The sequence below is a fragment of the Drosophila virilis genome, chromosome 5, assembly GCF_030788295.1.
Source record: "Drosophila virilis strain 15010-1051.87 chromosome 5, Dvir_AGI_RSII-ME, whole genome shotgun sequence".
NCBI classification, from domain to species: Eukaryota; Metazoa; Arthropoda; class Insecta; order Diptera; family Drosophilidae; genus Drosophila; species Drosophila virilis.
In genome coordinates, this window is record NC_091547.1 from 23,082,181 (window position 1) to 23,105,119 (window position 22,939).

Genomic DNA, 22,939 nt, shown 5'->3' on the forward strand with positions numbered 1-22,939 from the left:
GGACTTACAAGTCTGGCGGCCGCTGGCTACAGCCTTGATTTGTTCCGATAGGCCCGAGAAATCGTCGCTGCTATTGCTGCTGTAGTTCATCCAGGAGTCACCGGAATGTGGTGATGAGGTTGTCACACTGGGCAGCGCTGGCTCAGGATCCAGGAATACTGTCTCTTCGGAAATTGGAATGAATGCAGGTGTGGCGTTGCCATTGGCACTGCCCTTGCCACCAGTTGGTGTTTTGGCAGGCAGCACACCGCAGGTGCGCGGTGGCGGCATGGCGGACAAATGCTTATGCTGTGCCTTGTTATTTACGTTATCCTCCTCCTCATCTTCCTCCTCGTCAGTGGTGGTGGTGGAGCTTGTGGCAGTCTGCTTGACGCCGCGAGCCGCCGCCTCGGCGAAGCCACGTTTGTGCAGATGACGACGCGTGGCCAGATTCAGGCGCGAGTTAGAGTCATTGGAGGCATCCGCATCATAATTGCAGCCATCGGCGCCTGTGCTGCTATTGGTGGCCGAAGCGTTGCCGCTATCAACAGCTGCCACCAACTGCAAATCCTCGTCAGTATCGTGCGGCTCCAGCTCGTCGCCCGCCTCGTGACCTGCCTCATCGTCCTCGATGTCATCTTCGTCTATGCTGTTTTCTGGATGATAATCAAAGGCGCCTGACGGCTGCAGGGTGGCTGACTTGGGCGCCTCCAGCCAATCATCCAGATCCATGGAGGGCGGATGGGCCATAGGATTTTCCTCATAGCCTTCATACACGATCAGCAGGGAGCTGTCAGAGGAATAAGCAATGTTAAGACGATTTCTCTGAATAAAAGACAATATCATGTGCTTACCAGGAATAGAATCTATAACTGGACTGCTTCTCGATGACGCGACGCAGCTGCATGAGTCGCTGCAGTATCTTGCGTATGACGCGAATGCGCAAACGATAGCCATTGTAGAAGAAGTCATGCAAAGCGGTCTTGAAGCCCGCCTCATTAAGCTCACGTCCCCAGTATTTGTCCCGCTTGGCGTACTGTTCCAGATCGGCCTGGTAAGTCTGCATGCCACATAGCCGCACGCCTAGCGAACCGGAGGTGCTGGCCGCACACTTGGCCATCTGCTTGGAGCGCTTCTCTGCGGAGGCATCGTCGCCATGCTGACGGGTGCCCATCTTTAGGTCCAGAATGCAGGGATTGCGAAACTGCGATGTGATATTCTCGAGCATCAAAAAATCTGTGAATCGAAATCGAATCCAGACGATTAGCCAACATTTTGCAAAAGCTATAAGATCAATATATATGTATATATAATGTCTTGATTGGGTTTACTGTCCAGGTCCCGAGCCAGGGCACAGGATACTAACATTGCTTATTGGAGTTGTCAAGTTGCGAAATGCTCTTGATAACATCGGCCGCATTTCCGTTCTTATGCACCTTCATTCTGCAAATAATCCAGGCGAGATGTGTGGGATTAATATGGTATCAAGCGAGACAAGTGTACAATGCTGCGACCCCATTTAGATGGCACAAATGAGTGACCTAAAACAAAATAAGCTGGAAGTTTTCGTTTTTTTTTTGTTGTTTCTTTTCTTTTGTTTTTTATACAGCATATTTGGTTCCATTAAAAACGCAAGAGCGCCATCTAGCGCAGAGTAGGCAAACTGAAGCACTAAGGAGAGCTTAGTTCAACGATTTTTAAATACATCACAGGCTGTTTTTTGCTCAAATCAATTTATCAGTTGCAAACTCGTGTATTCCATTTTCAATGAAACCAAACGTGGCGCAGTTTCCAATAGGATAGTCAAAAAAAAAAAAAGAACAAAATTCTCATACACATACTATGGTTGTAAGATTTGCATACCCAATACCCGTAACAATGTCTGACAGGGGCGAGTGCGTGTTTGTTTTTTGTATGCATTGCACAATCTAAAACAAAAATAAAATTCATTTCCATTTGCTTGGCTGAATAACGCTTCAGTCATGTGTGATATTTATATATACATATATATATATATATATATATATATATATATATATTTAACAATATATATATATATAAAGATATATATATATATATATATATATATATATGTGTAAGTCAGTTGAGGCAGTATAGGTGTAAGGTGCAGGCTGTGAGGCTGTCCTTGGACGGACATGAGTTTCGGAATGGTTCTACATACCTGAGTACTTCGTCGCGCTTGCGCTTCGAGGCGCTCATCTTGCGTACGGGCACCGCGGCGGCATCGTCCCGGAAGCTGGGCGAATAGCGCTTGTCCAGCTTAACGCCGCCCATGGTAGTCGCTTGCATAACGCCTGGAAATAGAATGGGACCGGCATACGATAAGTCTAAGTTTTTGTGCCTGTTTCGATGTGCGTTTTAGCTCTATAAATGTATTTTATGTATGTATGTAATTTTGTATCGTAACGATACAACAATAAACTTGGGATTAAGTTCTTGTGGTTAGGATTACGCAATGGGTAAATGGGACCTGACTTATAGCAAATAAGTTAGGCATTGGACACATATATACGTGATACATCATGATTGATACGCAGCACAGACAAACGATTCTATGAATAGAACCCCGAGACATCAATTGAAAAAGAAGATGCAGATGATATATCTTAAACACTTTTGATAAAATGTATATGTACTCCTCACCCCCCATTAACTGCATGCATAGGCAAATTCGGATGGACTTGGAACAGTTAACATAAAGCGACATGATATACATTGAGAGTTATGGCTTATGATTATAAGACCTAAGCTGGTTGTGAGCAGGGTGCAATTTTCAGACTTAGTCAATCGATAGAAAAACTTGTGCATAAATCCGAAAAAAACCCTAGAAAGTTTCAAATGTTTTTTTTGTTTTTTGTTTTTTGTTTTCTGTTTTTTTTTGTTTTTTAATCTTTTTTGTTACTAGTGTCCTACGCTTAGCTTAAAACCATAAAAGTATATAACTACTTATATAAGGAACTGAATATCTTAGATTTAGTTTGGGGAAATTAAGTATCGCAATTGTATTTGCATAAAATATATGATAAAATATAGTATAATTTATGTATAGTATAGTATAGTATAGTAAAGTATAGTATGTGTGTTTATTCATACAAACCCGTAGATATGCCATTGTCATAATTGGCTTGCTTGCATTTCTAATCGGCTTTCGTACTGTGAGAGTCTCGGAGACGTTCAGTTCCAGAGACAGACAGAGCAGAGCAGAGCTGAGCTGAGCTGAGAGAAGAGCAGAGCAGAGCGGATTTTATCCGATCCGATCCGATCAGATCCGATTAGATCGGCAAAGGCCTAGGGACGACGACGACGATGACACATGACTTTAGCACAACAACAACAACGTTCTCGTCGTACTCGTTTTGAGGAGGGGGCAGCACGATGTGCGTTCTGAACAAACACATAGAATAAAACACGATTTTTCGTTTTTGCGAGAAATTGGATAAAAAATTGCATTGATTTTTGTTTTTTTTTTTTTTTGTTTACTATTTTTTTTTTTCTTGGTTTTGTTAAGATTTTTAGTTTACGCTTTCATTCTCGAGTTTTGTTTTCGGTTTCGTTTCGAGGCTGCTCTCCGCATTGGTTCATTGATTGGTTCAGCGGCAGATCACGATCACGAGGTCTGTCAGTCGGCACTTCGAACCTTTGGATAATACGAGCATAGAGCGTAGATATGTAGTGGCAACGGGCACGCCCCTAACTCCAGGCTATACCACCTGGTGCAAGGGCGTGCATTATTCAAAGTTTTATTTTGTTTTTTTTTTTGTATTGTTTTTTTTTTTTTTTTTAATTAAATTAATTTAGTTTATTCTTTATTTTTGTTTCTTATAAGTTGTATAATTTTTGCAGGTTTCAACAAAAATTGCACAACCTTTATAGTTGGGTGCATTGTCAAAGGTTTTCAGATTTGAACTTTGCATAATACATATACAAATATATGTATATATGCTGGTAAAAATCTGTTGCTACAGGTTATTTTTTTGTTTTTATTTTTATTTTTTTTTTTGTGTATTTGCGACTTACCCTTTGCTGTCACTTGGCTACTAACTAAAAGTTCTTATGTGATAAAATGGTACTGTGTGTGCGGGTTGGCCAGGCGCTTGGACTACTTCCAGGCGTCGAGTCAGACAATAATTGGGCATGGCAGCTATAATATTTTTATTTCGCTTTTCGTATTACAAATATTTAAAGCTATAATTTACCTATAGATTAGGTTATGGTTCAGTCTTATTTGTTGTTTTCTTTTTTCGTCACTTTTTTCTTTTCTTTTCTTTTTTTTTTTTAAGTTTTTCTTTTTTGTGCTCTGTTTTTATTTGTTTTCATTCAATTTCAATACTTACAATCTACGGATATCACATATAAGAATACTTAAAATAAAAATGATATTCAAATGCGGTTTTGGCTTTAACTAAGGACAATACAGAAGAGCGCATAAAATTTTGTTGTTTAAACAAATGCGAGTTAGTACAAAACAAAAGTTGAATCGACGATTTGGAAACTCAAGACATATATGGCAATATCATATCATTTTTTGTGTTTTTTTATTTTTTATTTTTATTGAATTTTGTTTTTGTTTTTTGTTTTTGTTTTTTTTTTTTTGTTTTTAATGCATGATAGAACGAGCAGTTAATTCGAAACGAAATATATATAGCTTATGAAGCGCTTCGATAGAATCGATAGTCGTTGTGGGTGGTTAATAAGAGGAATATAGTCGGTATCTTACCTTTGTACTTGGGCACAAACTTCTGTACGTCCTGCGGAATGTTCTGATAGAAGTCCAATTCGCGCAAATTCAGCGGCTTGATCACCGTCGATTGGTTGAGCAACAACAGGCGCGTGTGTCCTCCCACCTGTAATTACAAATGATATATATATATATAATATGTTGCATTGCTAAGACATAAGAGCCACATCTAACCTATTGTTTGACTTATTGAAGCAAAGGCTAAGCTAGACGGAAACGCTAGAAAGCTACATATTCTCAAAACTAGCTAAAGTGCTCCAGTCGGCCATGAGATACCCTGTACTTCTTGAATACATGCTTCTTCTTTTCTAAGTCACACGCTTAAAGAAAAGTTCTTAATTAACTTCGGTATTCACAGTCTGATCTTATATAGAAGTGTTTGTGCACCAAAGCGCAAGGCTCTAGCTTTGATAATCTTCGAGCTGTGAGATCTTCAATTCGATTTTTATTGGTATGAAAACGAACTCGCTCTTCGTATGATATAGCAGAGACTATATATATATTTCACGTTTGGAGTCTCTGCCTTTTGTTTTTCCAAAAATTTCAAGGGACCATCTTAAGACAAGTTAGTCGCGTGGTCATTCCCACCGTATCTAATCAGCCGCCCTACGTCATGCGACGATTTGATAAGCAACTGTTGTTTTGTATTCGACAGTTGTTTTGTAATCGCACCTAGATTGTTGTCCTTAATCTTTACGAACTTGGACTTGTCATCACAGCAGCACTAGGCTCAGTGAAAGTAGCAAGCATATCGGATGGGATATCAGCTTATCAAATGGACGGCAGGTTCAAGTAAACACCTGCTGATAAGTATGCCTTAGAGGCACAGATAAATTGATGGTATGTAGAGAGTAGTACCAAATGTGTTTCAATGAAATCTACTAATTGTTCGAATGAGCACTCTGTGCTTAATATATTTTGAGTACTATTCAAATATCGGATTTAACTAGTTACAAGATGACATAAATTTAAAAGTTAAGGCTGAAATAAAATATTGCAATTATTGTTTTATATTTTACTAGCACCAATGGCAATTGATTGAATGTTTTATTCGATATCAGCGCTCCCAGAGAATCAGTTGGTTCGGTGTTATCAATGCGATGCAATCAATTCATTACAAATTGAAGAATGGATTGGGAAATACGACAAAGTTTCCAGAGGCTCGTGTCGTTAGACATTCGGCGGCCATAAGAATTGTGTTCAGTAAGAAGGTGAAGAAATCAGTTGATTCCCAAACTGGTAATATCCGATTCGGTTCAAATGTCGCCCGGGTTTCTGTAGCTTCTAAAGCATCGCAAGGCAGCAACCACAAAAAGAAACGACCATCTAAGAAAAGACGTTCTAAGAATTTTAGGAGCCAATCGACAAACACCCCGCATGCTCACGGCTCTGTGAAAGCTGGGTCGCCTAGGAGTTCGAATGTGCATAATAGGAAAAGCAGAGCTAAGTCCATCCATCACAAAGTTGAAATGAAGACTACGCGCAATGGTTTTATGACAAAAATGAAGCCTGAATTGTCGAGTGGAACAAGCAAAATCTGTGACTCACCGCACGATGGTCGACTCATAATGAAAGAGAATCTACGCCTACAAGTGGATGTTCTCTTCAATTTGTTATTTTCGAGCACATCTAAGTTCCTAACCGATTTCCATACCAAGCGCAACTCTACGGATCTCAACATGGGCGCCTGGAAGACCAACAAGGACGGGTTGCAGATGCGCACTGTTAATGTGACCGTCGCATTGCAGGCGAGCGTTGGACCCAAGACATCAAAAGTCACCGAAAGCCAAACCATACGCTCGTGCAGCGCTCCCGGGGAACTGTATTCTATAGACATTGAGACTGTTAACGAGGGCATACCCTACGCCGATGTTTTCAATATTGTCACACACTATTGTCTGATACGGTCGAAAAACAATAGCACCGACATGCTGGTCTTTGCCAATGTCAATTTCATCAAATCCACCTGGGCGGTGATAAAGGCATTCATTGTAAAGCACTCATATGAGGGCTTGTCAGACTTCTTTCAGCATTTGCACGAGGAGTTGGTATTAGAAGCGGCCAAGCGGGAAAAGAAATGATACTGTATATGTTACATAGTCAGGTAACATGCTGGCATTACAGTTTGATTATTTCAGGATATGCTGACCCCGAGCTAGTATTTGACTTCCATTCTTCATGTATACTAGACTTGACTCATGCTGATTCCAAGGAGCTCTCAATTTGTAATTAAATTGATTTATTTATAAAGAAATTTGTAATCAAATTGATAAAAAAAAAATTGCTGTTTTTTATTCGGGCTACTAACCTGATTGGAAAGCGGATGAAGTGCCACCTCATCCTCGTTGTCCAGGAGATCCTTGCTTAGCTGTGTGGACTTTGGCTTGCCGACGCAACTATCGGCCGTCGGTTGCGAGGTGTTTGACTCAGAGCATTGTCTTAACCAAGACGAATGTACCTTTAGCGCAGCACCAGTGCCTGGATGAGAATCAATCTGCTGCAGCTGCTGCTGTTGCTGCTGCTGCTGTTGTTGTGATTTGGAGGGCGTGTTGCAGGTGCTGTTGTTGTTGTTGTTGTTGCCGCCGCTGCTTACCGATAGTTGCTGTAGGTTAGCGGTTACCAGGCTGCTGCTGCTGCTCCTAGGCCCAGCCACATGTTGTTGTTGCTGCTGCTGCTGCTGTAGAAAGCTGGAGCCGCTGGCGAATTGCAGCTGCGATTGCAGTAGGCTTAGGCTAGTTGAGATTTGTGCAACCAGCTGATGTTGTTGTTGCTGTTGCTGTTGCTGCTGCTGCTGCTGGTGCTGCTGCTGTTGCTGTTGCTGCTGGTGTCCATGGATGCGTTGGTGCTGCTGCTGTTGTTGTTGTTGTATATTTGGAACATGCTGCTGATATGACGACAAGTCAGAATCTCCCATGCCCCAATCCCCCAAGAAATATACCATTCCCTGCCGCGCGAAACAGTTTAACGAGTTGCAGTTTTTGTTGCTGCTGCTTTTCTATTTCCCGCAACTTGCTGTTGCTACTGCTATTGTTTTTGTTTTTGTTGTTTTTGTTGTTGTTGTATCTGTAACGAGAAACAAGAATTGCATTACAATTGGGTTAAGCATGTGAAAAACCCCAAGCGTTAAACGATCGATATACTTGTGACCGGACCGGACCCGACCCGACCGGAACCGGTTCGCAAATGCACGCAACACACACTGCACGCTATTCTTGAAGTGCATTTAACACAGATGTCGACCGGGTTCAATGTCACTTCCTCAACGGAACACGGCAATACTAGCAATATATATACGTATATATTCCGTTTTCAATGTGTGCCTTAACATTTATTACATAAATTGATGATCATACTAAGCATTTAATCAGCGATCTTCAAGGCATAGATAATAATCTACAGAGTATAGAGTTCAAGACTCGGCCAATACTAAATTCTTTAGCTGATTAATCTAAAGGGATCTTAAAAGGGCAACTAAAAATAGCAAACATACTAAAAATAGGAGCAATATATTGTTGCTGTTCTCAGACAGACGCAGAAGAGTAAGTAAGCAGTTTGCCGGTTCGAATCCTATTCAATTGTATGACATCGACTAATATCTGAACCGACTCAGAGCACAAAAATGCCCCATACACATACGCACAATCCCATATATACATGCACGATCCATGAAATGCACAGCTGATTCCCAACGCAATAGACCTGTGCTATAAGCCTGCACATTTATCGCGCTATCAGGCGATCAGGCGATTAACTTTGTCTGTTCAGCTGCCTAGCGTAACAGAATAGCCAGTGATGCATATGGAAAACTCAGCTGAAGCGTAGTCCCACTTTCTACATAGATGATCTACTCGGCTGACAATCTGCGCCACAATCAAATCGAACTGTGAACCATAGAACGACTTAATGAAGCGTATGGTTAATTGAATTCAATTGAGAAGAGCGAGACGCGAATTGTGGGCTGTGATTGCTGTTGTAGTCAATCAGGCGTGTGCCGCGTGAGTGTGTGAACTAAATGCGAGGATCGGCTGAGTCGATCCGATCGGTCATTGATACTATTAGCTGGGCACACGGGGCAACCGCAATCAATTGGGCAAATGTTAATTGAGTTATCGTTTGTGCAAATTGCAATCAACTTGCGAAAATCGCACCAACTACAAATTGCGCATTCGTCTGGAGAGCAGACGACAACACACCCCCTCATTGACTCGCCCCCTCATTAAGCTGCGAGATAACACAAAACTGCAGACGTCATAAAAAGATAGCATATTGGCATTCTGGTCAATGCATATTTGCCTGCTATAACTACACTTAAGCTTCTGTATCTGTATCTGTATCTTTTGCTGAGCTTGTATTTTTATCTAGCAAATATGTGCATATGGCTAATTGCGTTAGACGGCAGCTAAATGCCAGGCGGCGCGACTTTTAATCTGCTTTATCTGGAACTGGAAAAACTATAGTTTGCCCGCAATTGTTTGTATTTGTTTTAAGACATCATATATGCATAACTGAATGTCATATGAAACTTGTTCCAAATATGATTCATTTTAAAGGCTTATTCTAGAAAATGATTGGATATATGTTTCGTCGCTCTCTGTATTGCAAAATTGAAGTCTAAGCAAACATTTCGAATATAGGGGAATTCACCTGAGCGTCAACAGCACAAGTGTTCAATGAACAATGGCTGCTGCTCGGGGAGGGATCTGCGTCTTGCTTAGTACGTAATCGCCGTGTCATTAACTTGAAAACAGTCAACGATCGGTCAATGTTCGCGTATCTGGCGACTGATCCAAAAAGATGGTTTCAGCTGAATGCGACGCATCACATTGCTTATCTTTTTCACTGGCCAAATCAGTATGATATGCGTAGTATGCTCATTTGTTTTTAAAAATACGGCTATTATTAATAGCGCAGTGAATGCGTCAACTCAAACTGTCAGTTGTCGAGCGAGTGCGGCAGGCAAAACAATTGATGGAACACGGAACACATTCGAGGCCAATCGATGCAAGGGGCGAGTGTAGAGGCCTATTAGAGCATTTGATCGGTGTCATTGCATTAATTTAATCGAATGATTAAAAGACAGAGAGAAAGTGCCAATTGCGACGCAGACTAAGCAAGACGGAGAGAGATAGCGCGCCAGCTGAGTCAGCCAATAGTCTACACTCAAACGCGGGGCTATCCTTATCTAAAACAGAACGGAACAGAGCTAAGGGAACCACTCGCCTGTTTGCTCCACTCAACAAAACTGGGCCACAAGCAAATTTGGATTCACACAACTCTTGATGCCAACCGAAATGAAAGTAAACAAAAGCCCCAAATTTCCCATGCTCCACATGGCTCTGTGTGAGTGTGTGTGTGCACATATATATATATATATATATATATGAATTGTATGTACGTGTCTGTATATTTATACGTGTATATGGCCCAAAAGTGGGTCAAAGCTTGCCAGATATCGGGGCAGTGGCAACTGAAACAGCTGTCAATAGCTGGGCCTATGACTTGTTACACATTACAAAGTGAACATAAAAACAACACATTGCCATCAAAATGTGGTTAATAATAATAAACTCGTATTGTTGAAACAAAATACAAAAGCAGAAGACGCAAAACACAAAACGCGACTATCCGGCAGTCATGCACTCAATCAGCTTGGAAACAATTGATATATGCATATATAAATATAGCAGCTATACAGTGTATACAGTATATTACAGTGAAATCTCTCTGTGGTGAACACCTACGGTCCCAGCATTTTTATTTGCGAAATGTTCGCTTTAAATATGTATGTTCAACAGAAACAAGAATATGTGTGTGTATGTTAATTATTAGTTCTCATGAAACCGGATATTTGAACGTCTATTTGGACATCGTTGCCTCAGCATCGGACTAACAACCGGCAGGTCGCCGGTTCAAATACACGAAGCGGCAAACATATAAACTGAGTTTAACAATTTCGGAACCAGTTGCGTTTTTAACCTTATTTATTTGAACCGGGTGACGACGGGTAATTTCTTCTAGACGGCGATTAACGAGTTAAGATTCTATATTTTCCATAGTATTAAAGCGTTTTGCTTTCAAGCACAGACACGTATTTCTGTAGCTTAAGAATGCTCGCTTATCTTTATAATGTTTTGTATTAATGCGAAGGTGCAAATTTCATACAAATTGAGCACACCTTTTCGCATATTTAAATATTTCCTATAAACTACACTACGTCTGTCGCAGACTTGGCAGACTTAAAGCATTTTTTGGCATTTAGGCCGTTCAATTTCGGTGACGAAAACAACAATAAAAAATACAAAATTTGCGCAAATAGTTAAGCAAATATTTATTAAATTTATTTAGCACTTCACGAAAAATTCAATTCAAAGGCCACAAAGCCTGCTCTCAAAACTGCGAATCATCGAAGAGTTCATTTATTTTAAATGCCCAGAAATGAAAATGTACACGCATCTATATATACATGTGTGTGTACCTATATGCATGCACATGCATGTAAATCAACGCCTAATTTGTTTGCATTGCAAGCCCAAAGTGCATATAAATAGGAAAATTTTGAAATTGGAACGCGTGTAAAATGAAAGCAGCGAAAAAAAGGCCTGCCCTAGCCCGCAACAGCGCGCGCGCGTGTGTGTGTGTGTGTGTGTGTGAGAGAGAGAGTGTCTTAGCGCATGATTGTGTGTGTGTGTAAGCTGCTGATAACAGAATGTGTCAGGCGAGAAGGAATATTGAGACGCAGCAAATGTGAATTGGCAATTAAGAAAGAGCGCTTAGAAACAACAAGGCACAGAAAGTGGTAGGTGGTAAAATGCCTAAGGCAAACGGTACAGACAAAAGAAGGAATACAAGAAATACATTTGGAGAGCATACAAAGTTACTTCCCAATGGGAGATCCCCGATAGCTAACTGTATATTTTCCAGATGTTCTGATGAATTGCCATATCTTATCATATAATTAAATTTGAAGCAGAAAACAGCAAATAACTCTCACTGCAAATTACGTTTGCTGTTGGGCGCATGTCTTTAAATACTTAACTGTATAGGGTATAAATTAGTACCCACATAGTTATGTATGTATATGTGTTGCGCTCATTGTTGGGCCTATATTACTGTATCTGAATACTTAACTGTATATGGTATATACTTACATATATATTAACATATGTGACTATTTACGGCGCATTTAAATGTAGGAAAAGAAAGCAATGGAGCGAATGCGATAAAACAATGAGTGCAATACAAAAGCACACACAAGAAACTGTAATAAGTATGCGGATTATACAATTAAATAGCGATCATTAGTCATGCATTTGGGTGTCTGGCAAGATCAAAAACGGATTTGTCTGATGATCGCATAATCACATTTTCAAATGTTTGTTTTTGAAGTGGGAATTCGCTGATATTCGCATAATTTACATGGACTGTTTTTTTTTTTTTTTGGCAGCTGCAGCCGCAAGCGACATAAAACTGAAACGAGTTTTAGCTCGACAAAATGTGTTAATAATTTATGCACACCAACACACTTAAACACAAGGCAGACAGACACACGCTCGCTTGATTATAGATTTCTCATATCAAAACAAAAAGCAGCTGTGGGACAGCAAGTTTACGTGGAACTGGCCACAGAAAACAAAATTAATATAGCAACAACAGTCGATGCCGATGACGATGTCGATGACTATGACGACAAAAGCAGCAGTTGAAGAGCAGATAAAAACACACGTACTCATAGCAACAACAATAGAAGGAAAAAAATAACCCTATTCAAAACAAAAGATCAAGACAAATAGCGAAGCAGCAGCAGCAGCAACAGCAACAACGACGACCATAAAAAGAAACAAATAAGAAAAAGAAGAAAAAAAAACGCCTCTTGAACTGACTGATTCGCGTCGCTACTGCTCTCCCACTCTTTGTCTCTATCTCTCTCGCTCCGTCTCCCACACTCACTCTCTTCTGTCAACCCGTCACTCTTTTAGCTGCTCTTGCAATGCGTGGCCGTTGCTGCCCATTTTTCTCCATCACCACCGCCTGCTCTTTACTTGGCTATTTTTACAGCACACATCAAAAAATTAAATAAAGTTTACTAATACCACTGCAGGCAATCGCACACAGCCAAACGCACACAAATACACTTGCAAAGGGCACGCAACCGAAAAAATTTCTAAACGTTTCTGCTGTAGTAAAACAGAATAATTTACCTTTTGGATACACTATGCTTGCAGCTGCCGTTTTTCAAATATGTGCAATTAATTTTTGATTCAGTTTTTATTCATTTGCACGGGCACACAAAATTTCTTAATTCAATTTTCCACATCGAATTTATATGTGAAAATTTCTGTGTTGTACAAAGCACACATACACACACACACACACATACGTGCATATATAAATATACTCGCTCAGGCACAGAGACTGGGTGGGGGAGACCAGCACAGTTACACTTTGGCTTCTGCTTTGCACTTATGTTTGGATGTACATATACACATATGTATATATGTAGTACATATACAATTTTAGCTTCTCAATTAAATTTGATTTTCTCACACGCGCTATTTAGGCTTATTTTGCGCGACTTGCACTTTATCACAATTTACCAGTTCCAAGCGTTGGACACGTCCGTTCCGAGCGAGTTGAGAGACTTAACTGAATGCAAAATATATTTCAGATGCCTTAGCAAGCAGCTAGTGCTAGCAGCGTCGCTTCGACTAAAGCCAACGACCCAACCATTACACGAAGGTGCGAGCGTGACAACCGTACACCATCGCAACACTTGTTCGTTCGCCTCGGTCACAGCTGTGCGTGCGAGCAGCAGCACATGTAGCGTTGTCTGCGCTCTCAGATACTTTTTTGACAGCTGCGCGCTCAGTTCCCAGATACTTTTTCTGCAACGCTCTTTGTCTGTTTTAAGAGCGCTAGCCAATGCAAATGCAGTCCTTGCCTGAGGATTCGGACTGGTAGGTACCATATATGAATTCGCGTTTTAGCCATTTTTAACTAAATCTGTGTAGCTGTGTATCTTTTTTACAGACAATTACCCCAAAGCACCCATTTTCTCGATGCAGTTTAAGATTTACTAACTGAAGCTAATTGAACTGTTATCAAAAGAGAAAAAACTTCAGTCTAGTCAATAAAACAAGTTAATAGCACATCTTGAAACCTAATCAGAAGTCATATATTAGGTCAAGTACTATTGTTTCAACAACTGCAGCAAATAGAATATAACTTTCTGAATGGAAATTCCATACACAACACTTAATTGTATCAATTCTTAGAAATTCCCTAGGGCCAACGAATATATTTGCTGTAAAAATCTTTTGCAAATTGTTTTTTCCTCTCCAATTGTTTGTCGCATAAAAAATTCAGTCACAAATATTTGCTTACGGAAGCGTACGAAGCCACCAGCCACCTCCAGTGCCCTCTCCACGCCTCTGACGCTTCCGCGTCGAATATCTCAATGGTATTGCACGTAACTAATTAAATTCTCTACCAAAACAAGATCGTAGACAATATGGAAAATACAAAACAGCTGTTTGTTAAGTGGCCTGCCGCCTCTTATCGTTCACATCTTATCAGCTCCGTTCGTTCCATGCAAACCCTATCTGCAAGTTGGACAAATGTCTTATCAGTTGTGGGCAGATTCCATAACTGTTTTCACTTTGACGAACAGCTAATACCTAAATTTAGCGCCAGAATTAATGGGCTATCTTACGGCCGACGCTGAGTGATTTACGATATTATCGATTGGCCATCCACAGAAAGCTTTTCATCATTGCCAGGAAAAATCTCCATCAGATTTAGCTGAAATTACGTGTGGACCGCATTCAACCTATAACGTGAAGTTTGCTCGTAAATGCCATTTCCAAAAAGACAGCCCCATTAAAACTCTCTCGGCTTTTTATAGGCATCGTGAATAGGCTTTCTACCTGAATTGCTTTGTACTAAGCTACTGATACAAATGCCGTACTTGTAGATACAATTGCAATGGCACGGATAGTGTTCGACCTGGCCGGTGATATCGCCAGAAAATAATAACAACATAGCGTGAGCAGCCGTCGGGCAACTGAAGCACACTCTCCGACATCTACAAAACGTTTTTTTACACGATATACATATATTTTGGCACGTTCCGGATATATAATTAAAAGGGGCAAACATTTTTATCCTGTCGTTAAATGTCAACGGCTATGAGAAATGCTTAAATAGTGACGCAACAATCTGATATATTTACATCAGACAGAAATAGACGAGATGTACGGACTCGAGACAAAAGGAGCGTGGGCCGCTGATAAAGTGCGAGAGTCGACAGATATGACGCATACGCTTAAATAGAGCAGGCAGACCTTTAACACTCGGAACAGAAGCGCTGATAAGGGCGTGCAGCAAATAGAACCATACATAACAGCTGTGCAATTTATATCTTCGATAGGCATGCATGATATATGGCATATATCATATCTATATATCTATGCGACCGACTGATTGATAATTACTTTGGGAATTTCCAGTCTCAAGCATGGAAAAACGTTAGCATGCAACTTTTCTGCTTGCCTACCGATCGGGTATAAGATAATTTCCAAAGAAATTCGCGAAAATTCATTTCCCTGCACCAAAGATTAGCTGGGCAAAGTTTCGGGCTTAAGTTTAGTTTCCACTGCACATTTAACATTAAAGCTGGGTCACACAAGGCACCATTGTGTCTGTGTGTGCCCCACTGCACCATAATTTGTTTTAGCTGGCGCTGCTGTTTGACCCTGGCCAACAGGCACTAGGCAGCCAAGTGGGCGCCGCTTGAATGGCTCGGTTCCATTGTTGCCTGAATTTGCATCCTTGACAGTGACATTGACTTTGACAATGGAGGCTGTTGTCGCTGCAAATGTCGTAAAATAAAAGAGCCTTTCACGAGCAACATGAGGCTGCAAATTGAGCACACTAAAGTGTCCATAGTGATGGCAAACTGTCGTGTCCTGTTTGTCCTGTTTACCAGCATATCGGAACGCAAGACAATTCTCAATAGACAGATAGTTAATATTTCTCATATGATAATTAAAATAAAAACAGTTTTCTTCCCAAATGTTAAAGAATTAAACTGGGTTTCTGCTACATACAAAATCACATACCAATAGCCCTTACAGTCTATGAGTTTTACAAGTCTACTTTCACGTGAGTCACTTGTGCTAATAAAATTGTAGCTCATGTTTTTACAACGCTTGTTGATTAGTTTACCTATTCTACACAGTATTTATTTGTGTTTATTCGCAAACTGTTTTGAGTTTGTCAGTCAAAAGTTGTGTACATTCATATAGATGCATATATATATATACCATTTTTACTTATAACAGCATGTTCAGTTTTACAGTGACCGCTCGCTAATTGGAACTTCCAGTAATTTCTAAAATGCATTATACTACTCCTTGCTGAGCACAACACTTTTCAGATCCCTATAATTTTCAGAAATAATGGGCTGTAAACACCAAAGCTTCATAGATATGCCAGACTGCATTTTCGATCAGCCACTCGCAGAATTGATCATGGAAATTTCCTTCATAGTGGCCAACCACTGTATTTAGTATTTTCCAATGTGTATGACAGTTTCGCTGTCGCAGCCGACGCTTATTCGTCATCGTCGATCTTCAGCGGGCCAATTTTGATGACAGCCGACAAAAGAGTTAAGGCAAAACTGTCACTCAAATTGGTGGTGAGCGAATGGGGCTGGGGGGAACGTGTCATTCAATGAAATGACTTGATTTGAGCAATTTTCAAAAACAGATTATATAGCCCAACGGCGACAAACTTATGCAAATATTGACAGCCATAAGGGCTCAATGGACCTAGCTGGGCGCTGATTAATGAAACCTGAGAAACCTTCGCATGGGCAACACGAATGGATGAAGGGGTTGGCCATCAAATAAACAACCGCACCCACCTCGATTCTATAGCTCTCGTGTGCATCTCAATGCCGTGTGGCAAGGACATGGTCGAGCAGGCTCGCAAGGCTATGCAGCAGAACTAGTTAAGCGCTCCCTGTCTCTCCTTTTCTATCTATCTGTGGCATTGAGTTGGCATTAGCAAATTGAAGCCCCATTATTGTTGCACAAATCATATGCGTGCTGAAGAGCAATTGTTTTGTTTGCCGCACACAGCTGATGATTTTAATTTATATATGTATGTACTCGAATTTTAATTTCCATTTCCACTTGACAGTCAGTTCCAGTTCCCTATAGTGGCTATCTGTCTGTCCGTCCCTCGGTCTGTTTGGGAATTCGGCGTAAGACATTTTATTGAAAACACGCGCTCGCCGCCCGCTTAATTGAAAACAGCCGCCGAAACCGACAGGCAACACTCGATAGTCAACAGTCGACAGTCGACAGACGGCAATTGAAATTTGCAATAACAATAAAGACTTACCTATTCGTTTAGCCGATAGTGTGACTCACAATGCCCGTAAATTGAGTGAATAACATGCATCAGCTGCTTTCATTTGGCTCACTTATTGTGATAAATCAAAGCAACTGATTTATTATGATCGGCGAGACGGATTTAATAAAACAGCTTCCAAATAGCTTAGCTGATTGAAACTGGAACACTCTGAAGCTATGCAAGAGAGCTTTTTCTGCACAATAAGTTTCTCGATAATTCTTTCAAATTTGATGAATGAATGTGGGATCTCCTATAATAAACAATTTGCATTTATTTCTGGCTGATGCAAATGTATGTAACAGGGAGAAGGACGCATCTTGCAGCCCATAAAGAGTCTGTAAGAGTCTGTTTCCGATCATCGATAGCTTGACCCGTTTCCAAGCAATAGATACACATCAAAAGCCGAATCTTTTTTTCTAAAATAGTATATACAGATCAAGTCTTTCTTTTTGCTTACTTTTTGACTGGTATATTTTAAATTAAATTTTATATATAACAGGTTGATGCGTGCTAATGCCTTTGTCCCTTACCTCATGATTTCTCAACTTTGAGCACTGACGAATCTCAAGAAATTCCTTGGCAGCGGTTTTCATAAATAATTTAAATAATATACTTTTGATTAAAAGCAGCATTTTGAATACTGCATTGGGTACAACAAAACATACAAAGACTCATGATGTAGTATACTTAGATTCGCCCAGACGATTCTTACAAATATTACGTTTTCTCGAAACATTTCTCTGCCGCAAGACAACAATGTTCCTGACATTGAATCTTTCAAAAAGGTGGTCAAGAAAAAAAAAAAAAAAAAAAAAAAACGAAAACCAAATAAATAAATAAACGAAACGAAAAGCATTTTCAATAGCATTTTCTGATTGAGAATTGCGAAAATCTTTGCAATTCTCTTTGGGCTTATGCGGAGCATTTACCTCGCAGCTAAGCTAGCTGCACTAACACTATTATCTCGGCGGGACGTCACTTCTTGGCCGGAACAATGGCCACGAGCTGAATCCGTGTACAGCCATGCCAGCACTTGGATGCCGGCGTATTTGCTTCCGCCTTGGGATGCGGTATCGGGCATTCACAAGCGCCGGCACGAGGCACCTCACAATGAAATTTTATTTGAGGGAATGTGTTTAATGAAAAAAACAAAATTGCCAATGGCCGGCAAACACCCCCCCCCCCCTCAACAGATTTCGATTTGAATTCGGCGAACCCATAAAAGAGCTCAGCGAGCGAGCACTGACCATGCCAAACGACCCAACTTTATTAGCAGCTGTTGCCAACTAAGTTGCCACAAATCTGTGGGCGGACTCTGGCAAAAATGTTGGAGTTATGCCAACAATTTTCATGCCGTACATGCGCTCGGCAAGGGCAACACTTGAGCGAATATGATGAATGCGAAACAGGCCCCTCAAAAACTGTTTAGAATTGACCCGAGCCAATTATGGAGTGATCTGTTATTGTTTGCTTTCCCTATATCTAAGGCGACTCTAGCCTAAATTTCGCGGCAGCCAGGCCCATAAAAGTAGGCAATATTAAATGATATTTCAGTTGACGAGTTCAATCTGGGACTACGCGTTTATATTAAACCAAATTAGTCACACTTGACATCATTCCTCAAATTATTTTTAGTACGGCCTTGACCAGTGCTGGCTGTACCGACTCATCGGTATTGAGGAATTCCATGTATTTTGAATAATAAAAGCAAGCAAGTGGGATTACATTCCCAAATTCTGCAGATGCTGAGATCAGCGTGTGCAGAGTGCAGGGCATTCACACAGAACACGGTTGTAAAGCCTCTGGATGCCCTTCACAGAAACTGAAACTGTATCTATGTTCAACATCTGATGGTGATTTCGAAGTGTGCGAAGACCTCTGTGATAGCCGGTTGGGATGCGTATGTCAATCTTTCGATTATTGGCTAAATAAAAATAGCTAATGTCAATAGCAGATGCATGGCTTGCGGTAGACAATTCCTTTTTTATCCATTTATTTTATGTAATTCGTTTTTTTTTTTGTAATTTATTTGACAATCGGAAGCGAAATTGCGACGCAATAGTATATATGTATTCATGTATATTTTCATTTGCAAAACCTGTGCGACGCGACGCATCTAAAAATAATACCTGCAAATCGGCAGCCAGACTATAATTATAAGAATTATATAAATATTTGAATACTGTTTGTAAATTTGTGTGTACTTAACTATACATACATACTTATGTGCTTGGGCATATGTAGATCAAGTTTAAATTAATGCCAACGATAAGAAAAATAAATAAATACAAGAAACCGAAGGCAAGGCTGCAGACGCGCCAGTTCGACTGCAAAATGCGCTACACCGAAATTAGGCTTTACTAGTGAATAAGCCAAATAAACATATATTTGAGAATTTAATTATTTCTATCAACCTGACAGAGCATCGTTAGCCAAGCAGGCCCAATAACTCATCTCCCCACCTTCCGTAGGGCATACAAAGCACGTTTAGTCCCACAAAAGCAAAAGCAATGTGCGAATCATAGTGTGAATTGCCAATTCGTGATTCTGCATATAAGCTAAAAGGAAAATTTGTTGACGTGTCTGCAAAAAAAAACATACATGAAACAATAGTGCTCGACTAGCAGATACCCTGCACCCAGCTGAGCTGCCTTTACAAACATTCTGGCTTCCGCATTCATAAAAAGTTGCAAATGCGTTCTTGAATAACTTCATGATAGTTTGAGTGAAAGTGTGTGGCATCCATATGTAATGTCTAACTTTGATATGTTCAAAATTTAAAATCTTTAGCTCTTATAGCTTCCATGATCCACCTAGTGCCTGCACAAAACAATCACAGCCAATGGATGCAGGGTATAAAAAATAAAATAAAAATAATTCGACTAATACAACTGCTTACAGCTAAGTACTCGCATTATCGTTAACGTATCTTTTCTATTGCGAGACTGCCGACTGCAAAACAGTGTATATTGTATTTTGTTTTTGTTTTTCAATTACGTCAATGGCAACAACGTAGAAAGCTTCTTAGAGAAAGGCATGACAACAAAATGTAGACCAGAACCTACATCAAAAGATACCAGACTATACGCACCATACGTAATCGGCAACATCGCGAGCATCATCAGCAAAATGATCTATTGCAAACCGTTCCTAACTGAACTGAACTGAACTGAACTGATCTGAACTGTGAAGAGCGGCGCATCATTCGCTTTCGGTTTCTTCCGGCAGGGCAAGAGGCGAACGTTTGCCTCTGCTTCTTCGTTCGGTTTAATGGCATAAACAAAAAGCTGCTTAGTCAGCTGCAATGAGAACTTGTTATTTGTTTTTACAAAAATTTTAAACATATACGCAACCAAAAATATAAGCAAATGATGAATGTAAATGGACCCATTATAGACTTATGTTTTTTTTTTTTTTGATAAACAATGCCTAAATAAATTGAGCCGGGTCAACAATTTGCCTTAGTTGAATTAAAGCACAAATGATACGCCGTTAAATGTTCTTCGAAAACATCTCGATTATCTCGTAATATGCACCCACAATAAATGAGAAAAAATTTTCCCCTTAAATAAATGCAGTTACTTTCACGCGCGACAGCTTACAGCTGTTATCATATATCATTTGATAATTTTCCTGAAAATTTAACAAATTTAATACCGATAAAGCAGCAAGGCAATTCGGATGATTATTCATGCACACAATTGGCACGAATATAGATATAGGTGCATATATATATGCATATAATTGAAATGAACATATTTAGCATTTAATTACTATAATTAAGCTGTTCATATCAAAGGAATTTCCAAATGAAATCATGTAGAAATATGCATACATATTTCTCTAAATATATGTTTGCGATTATATACACACATTTGTTCTGGCCTGTCAAATCAATTAAAGGTGATATTATTTGGCAAGTGCGGCAAAACTTAAAATTACCACGACACATTATTTATTCAATTAGATTTCGAGCACATTTGCCAGCTTATTTATAAGCATTTCAAATATATATTGTACATGAATTATATCGAATAATTCGCACAATTTTTGGCACCCAGGTCTCTTATAAAGTTCAAGGGCGCCCGAAAATTCCATTATGTGTTTTCATTCAAGGAAATGATTTTACAAACATCATATAAGCGGCCAGACTGAAAGAGATTGGATCGAAAAAGATACTATAAACCAACCAATTGCCACACCATCCCAATCCCGATACACCCTAATAAAGCCGCCTAGATAACTAACTATGCACATGATGTCATGCGAAATTCTAGTCAGGCATTTCCTAAACTTTTGCATTATTGATTTTCGACGACACTTGACATAAGAATTATATATGCTGTAATTATAATATAATTAATTCAATAAACCGGCCGCTCTTCAGGCTAATAGTTCTCAACTACGCACGCTTAGCTTAAGTATCTCCCAGTCACGCAACCAAATCCCAGATTGTCTGCATATTCAACTCATAGATACGTACTAAAGTTGCTTATCTAATCAATGTTGCAAAAAATGTCGTCATAAATAATATGAAATTGATGGGCATTTCACAGACCATATTATGGATTCGCAAAAAACTTTGTTGCCAATTAATAATAATTTTCAAATTGAACAATAATATTGACACAAGTAAGCCGGCATATATGCACTTGACTTGAACGTCCGATAATTATTTATAGACCCCAACTAATTAAGAAACGTGTGTTGTTGTGTCCGACTTACGTAGCTCGTTGATATGCCTCAAATCGCACCTGCAAGCAAACAAAGTAAATATTATTTAGTTTTTAGGCTAAATTTCGTGCAGCTCATTAGAATTTACACGAAACTAACGAATTGCGTTGTAAGCTATGCTGCAATGTTGCTGGGTAAATGTGCTCGACCACAAACCGCTGCGCATTAAGTGACGCACTGGTATCCCCAAATGGCTATGGCTAACAAAAAATAAAAATAAAAAAGAAGAAAAGTAGGAAAAACAAGACCGACAGGAAGATATTCTGTGGCCATACACAAACAGTCCACACCAAGAAAAATATAGTCTCTGATAACTATGGCGCTGATCATCGAAGGGTAATACATTTTTCAGATCTTTGAAAAAGCCAGTGTGTACCGAAAACTGGGACTATCCTGCAATGCCTTTTCATATAGACAAATAGAGAGTTGCCGCCGCCGCCGGTTACATACACTTGCACAGCTTCAAACTACTCACTTTGCCCTGGTCTATGTGTACTGGGTATAAAAGAAACACCAAAGTCAACAAAAACAACAATGTATACTCTAGCCGCCCCACAAATGCTCAATTTGGAGCATTTGTACTGCGTCTTTACTTTTTGCTTTCCCAGCAAACTACGAACAACAGCCCATTGAAAGGGATCACATTACGAACTGGCAAACGCAGTTAATTTGAAAGCTTGAATATGACAGCAGACACCTGAATTAAAATATGAGATACATGAATAATAGAGCAATACAAGAAACAAGAAACTTAACTCCAAAATTAACCCATATCATTATATCATATCATATATATTTTTAGCAGATAGATTATATTGCCAGACAGACCAGTGCGATTCCTCATAATCGCCATGGACAGTTGGATATCTCAACTGTGGAATTGTAATACCCCGAATAAACATAGAAATGTCTAATTGTAATACCCAGAATATTATAGGCTTTAACGCTAACTGGTTGGACACGTGTTTCAGGGGAATCGATGAACGATGGGACCGGACCGGACCTTGACTTCATTAGTGCTTTTCCCCCCGGATGGTTTATGTTTAGTTA

General features: G+C 39.8%; 1 protein-coding gene across 5 annotated transcripts in view; it reads right to left on the reverse strand.

Annotated features, from left to right (window-relative positions):
- Window positions 1-22,939, reverse strand: part of Ip6k (Inositol hexakisphosphate kinase) — a 29,345-nt gene that overhangs the window by 1,771 nt on the left and 4,635 nt on the right. The window contains exons 2-8 of one of the 5 annotated variants that reach the window (XM_070210587.1): window positions 21,881-21,909; window positions 7,047-7,801; window positions 4,718-4,844; window positions 2,162-2,294; window positions 1,346-1,422; window positions 834-1,215; window positions 9-769 (exon numbers count right to left, since the gene is read on the reverse strand). In XM_070210587.1, coding sequence (XP_070066688.1) covers window positions 9-769; window positions 834-1,215; window positions 1,346-1,422; window positions 2,162-2,294; window positions 4,718-4,844; window positions 7,047-7,679 — 2,113 coding nt within the window. In that variant the 5' untranslated portion in view covers window positions 7,680-7,801; window positions 21,881-21,909. Of the gene's footprint in view, window positions 1-8; window positions 770-833; window positions 1,216-1,345; window positions 1,423-2,161; window positions 2,295-3,097; window positions 3,755-4,717; window positions 4,845-7,046; window positions 7,802-12,936; window positions 13,380-21,880; window positions 21,910-22,939 lie in introns of those variants that run through there. The other 4 variants (XM_015174184.3, XM_070210589.1, XM_070210588.1 and 1 more) reach the window with 4 other exon arrangements.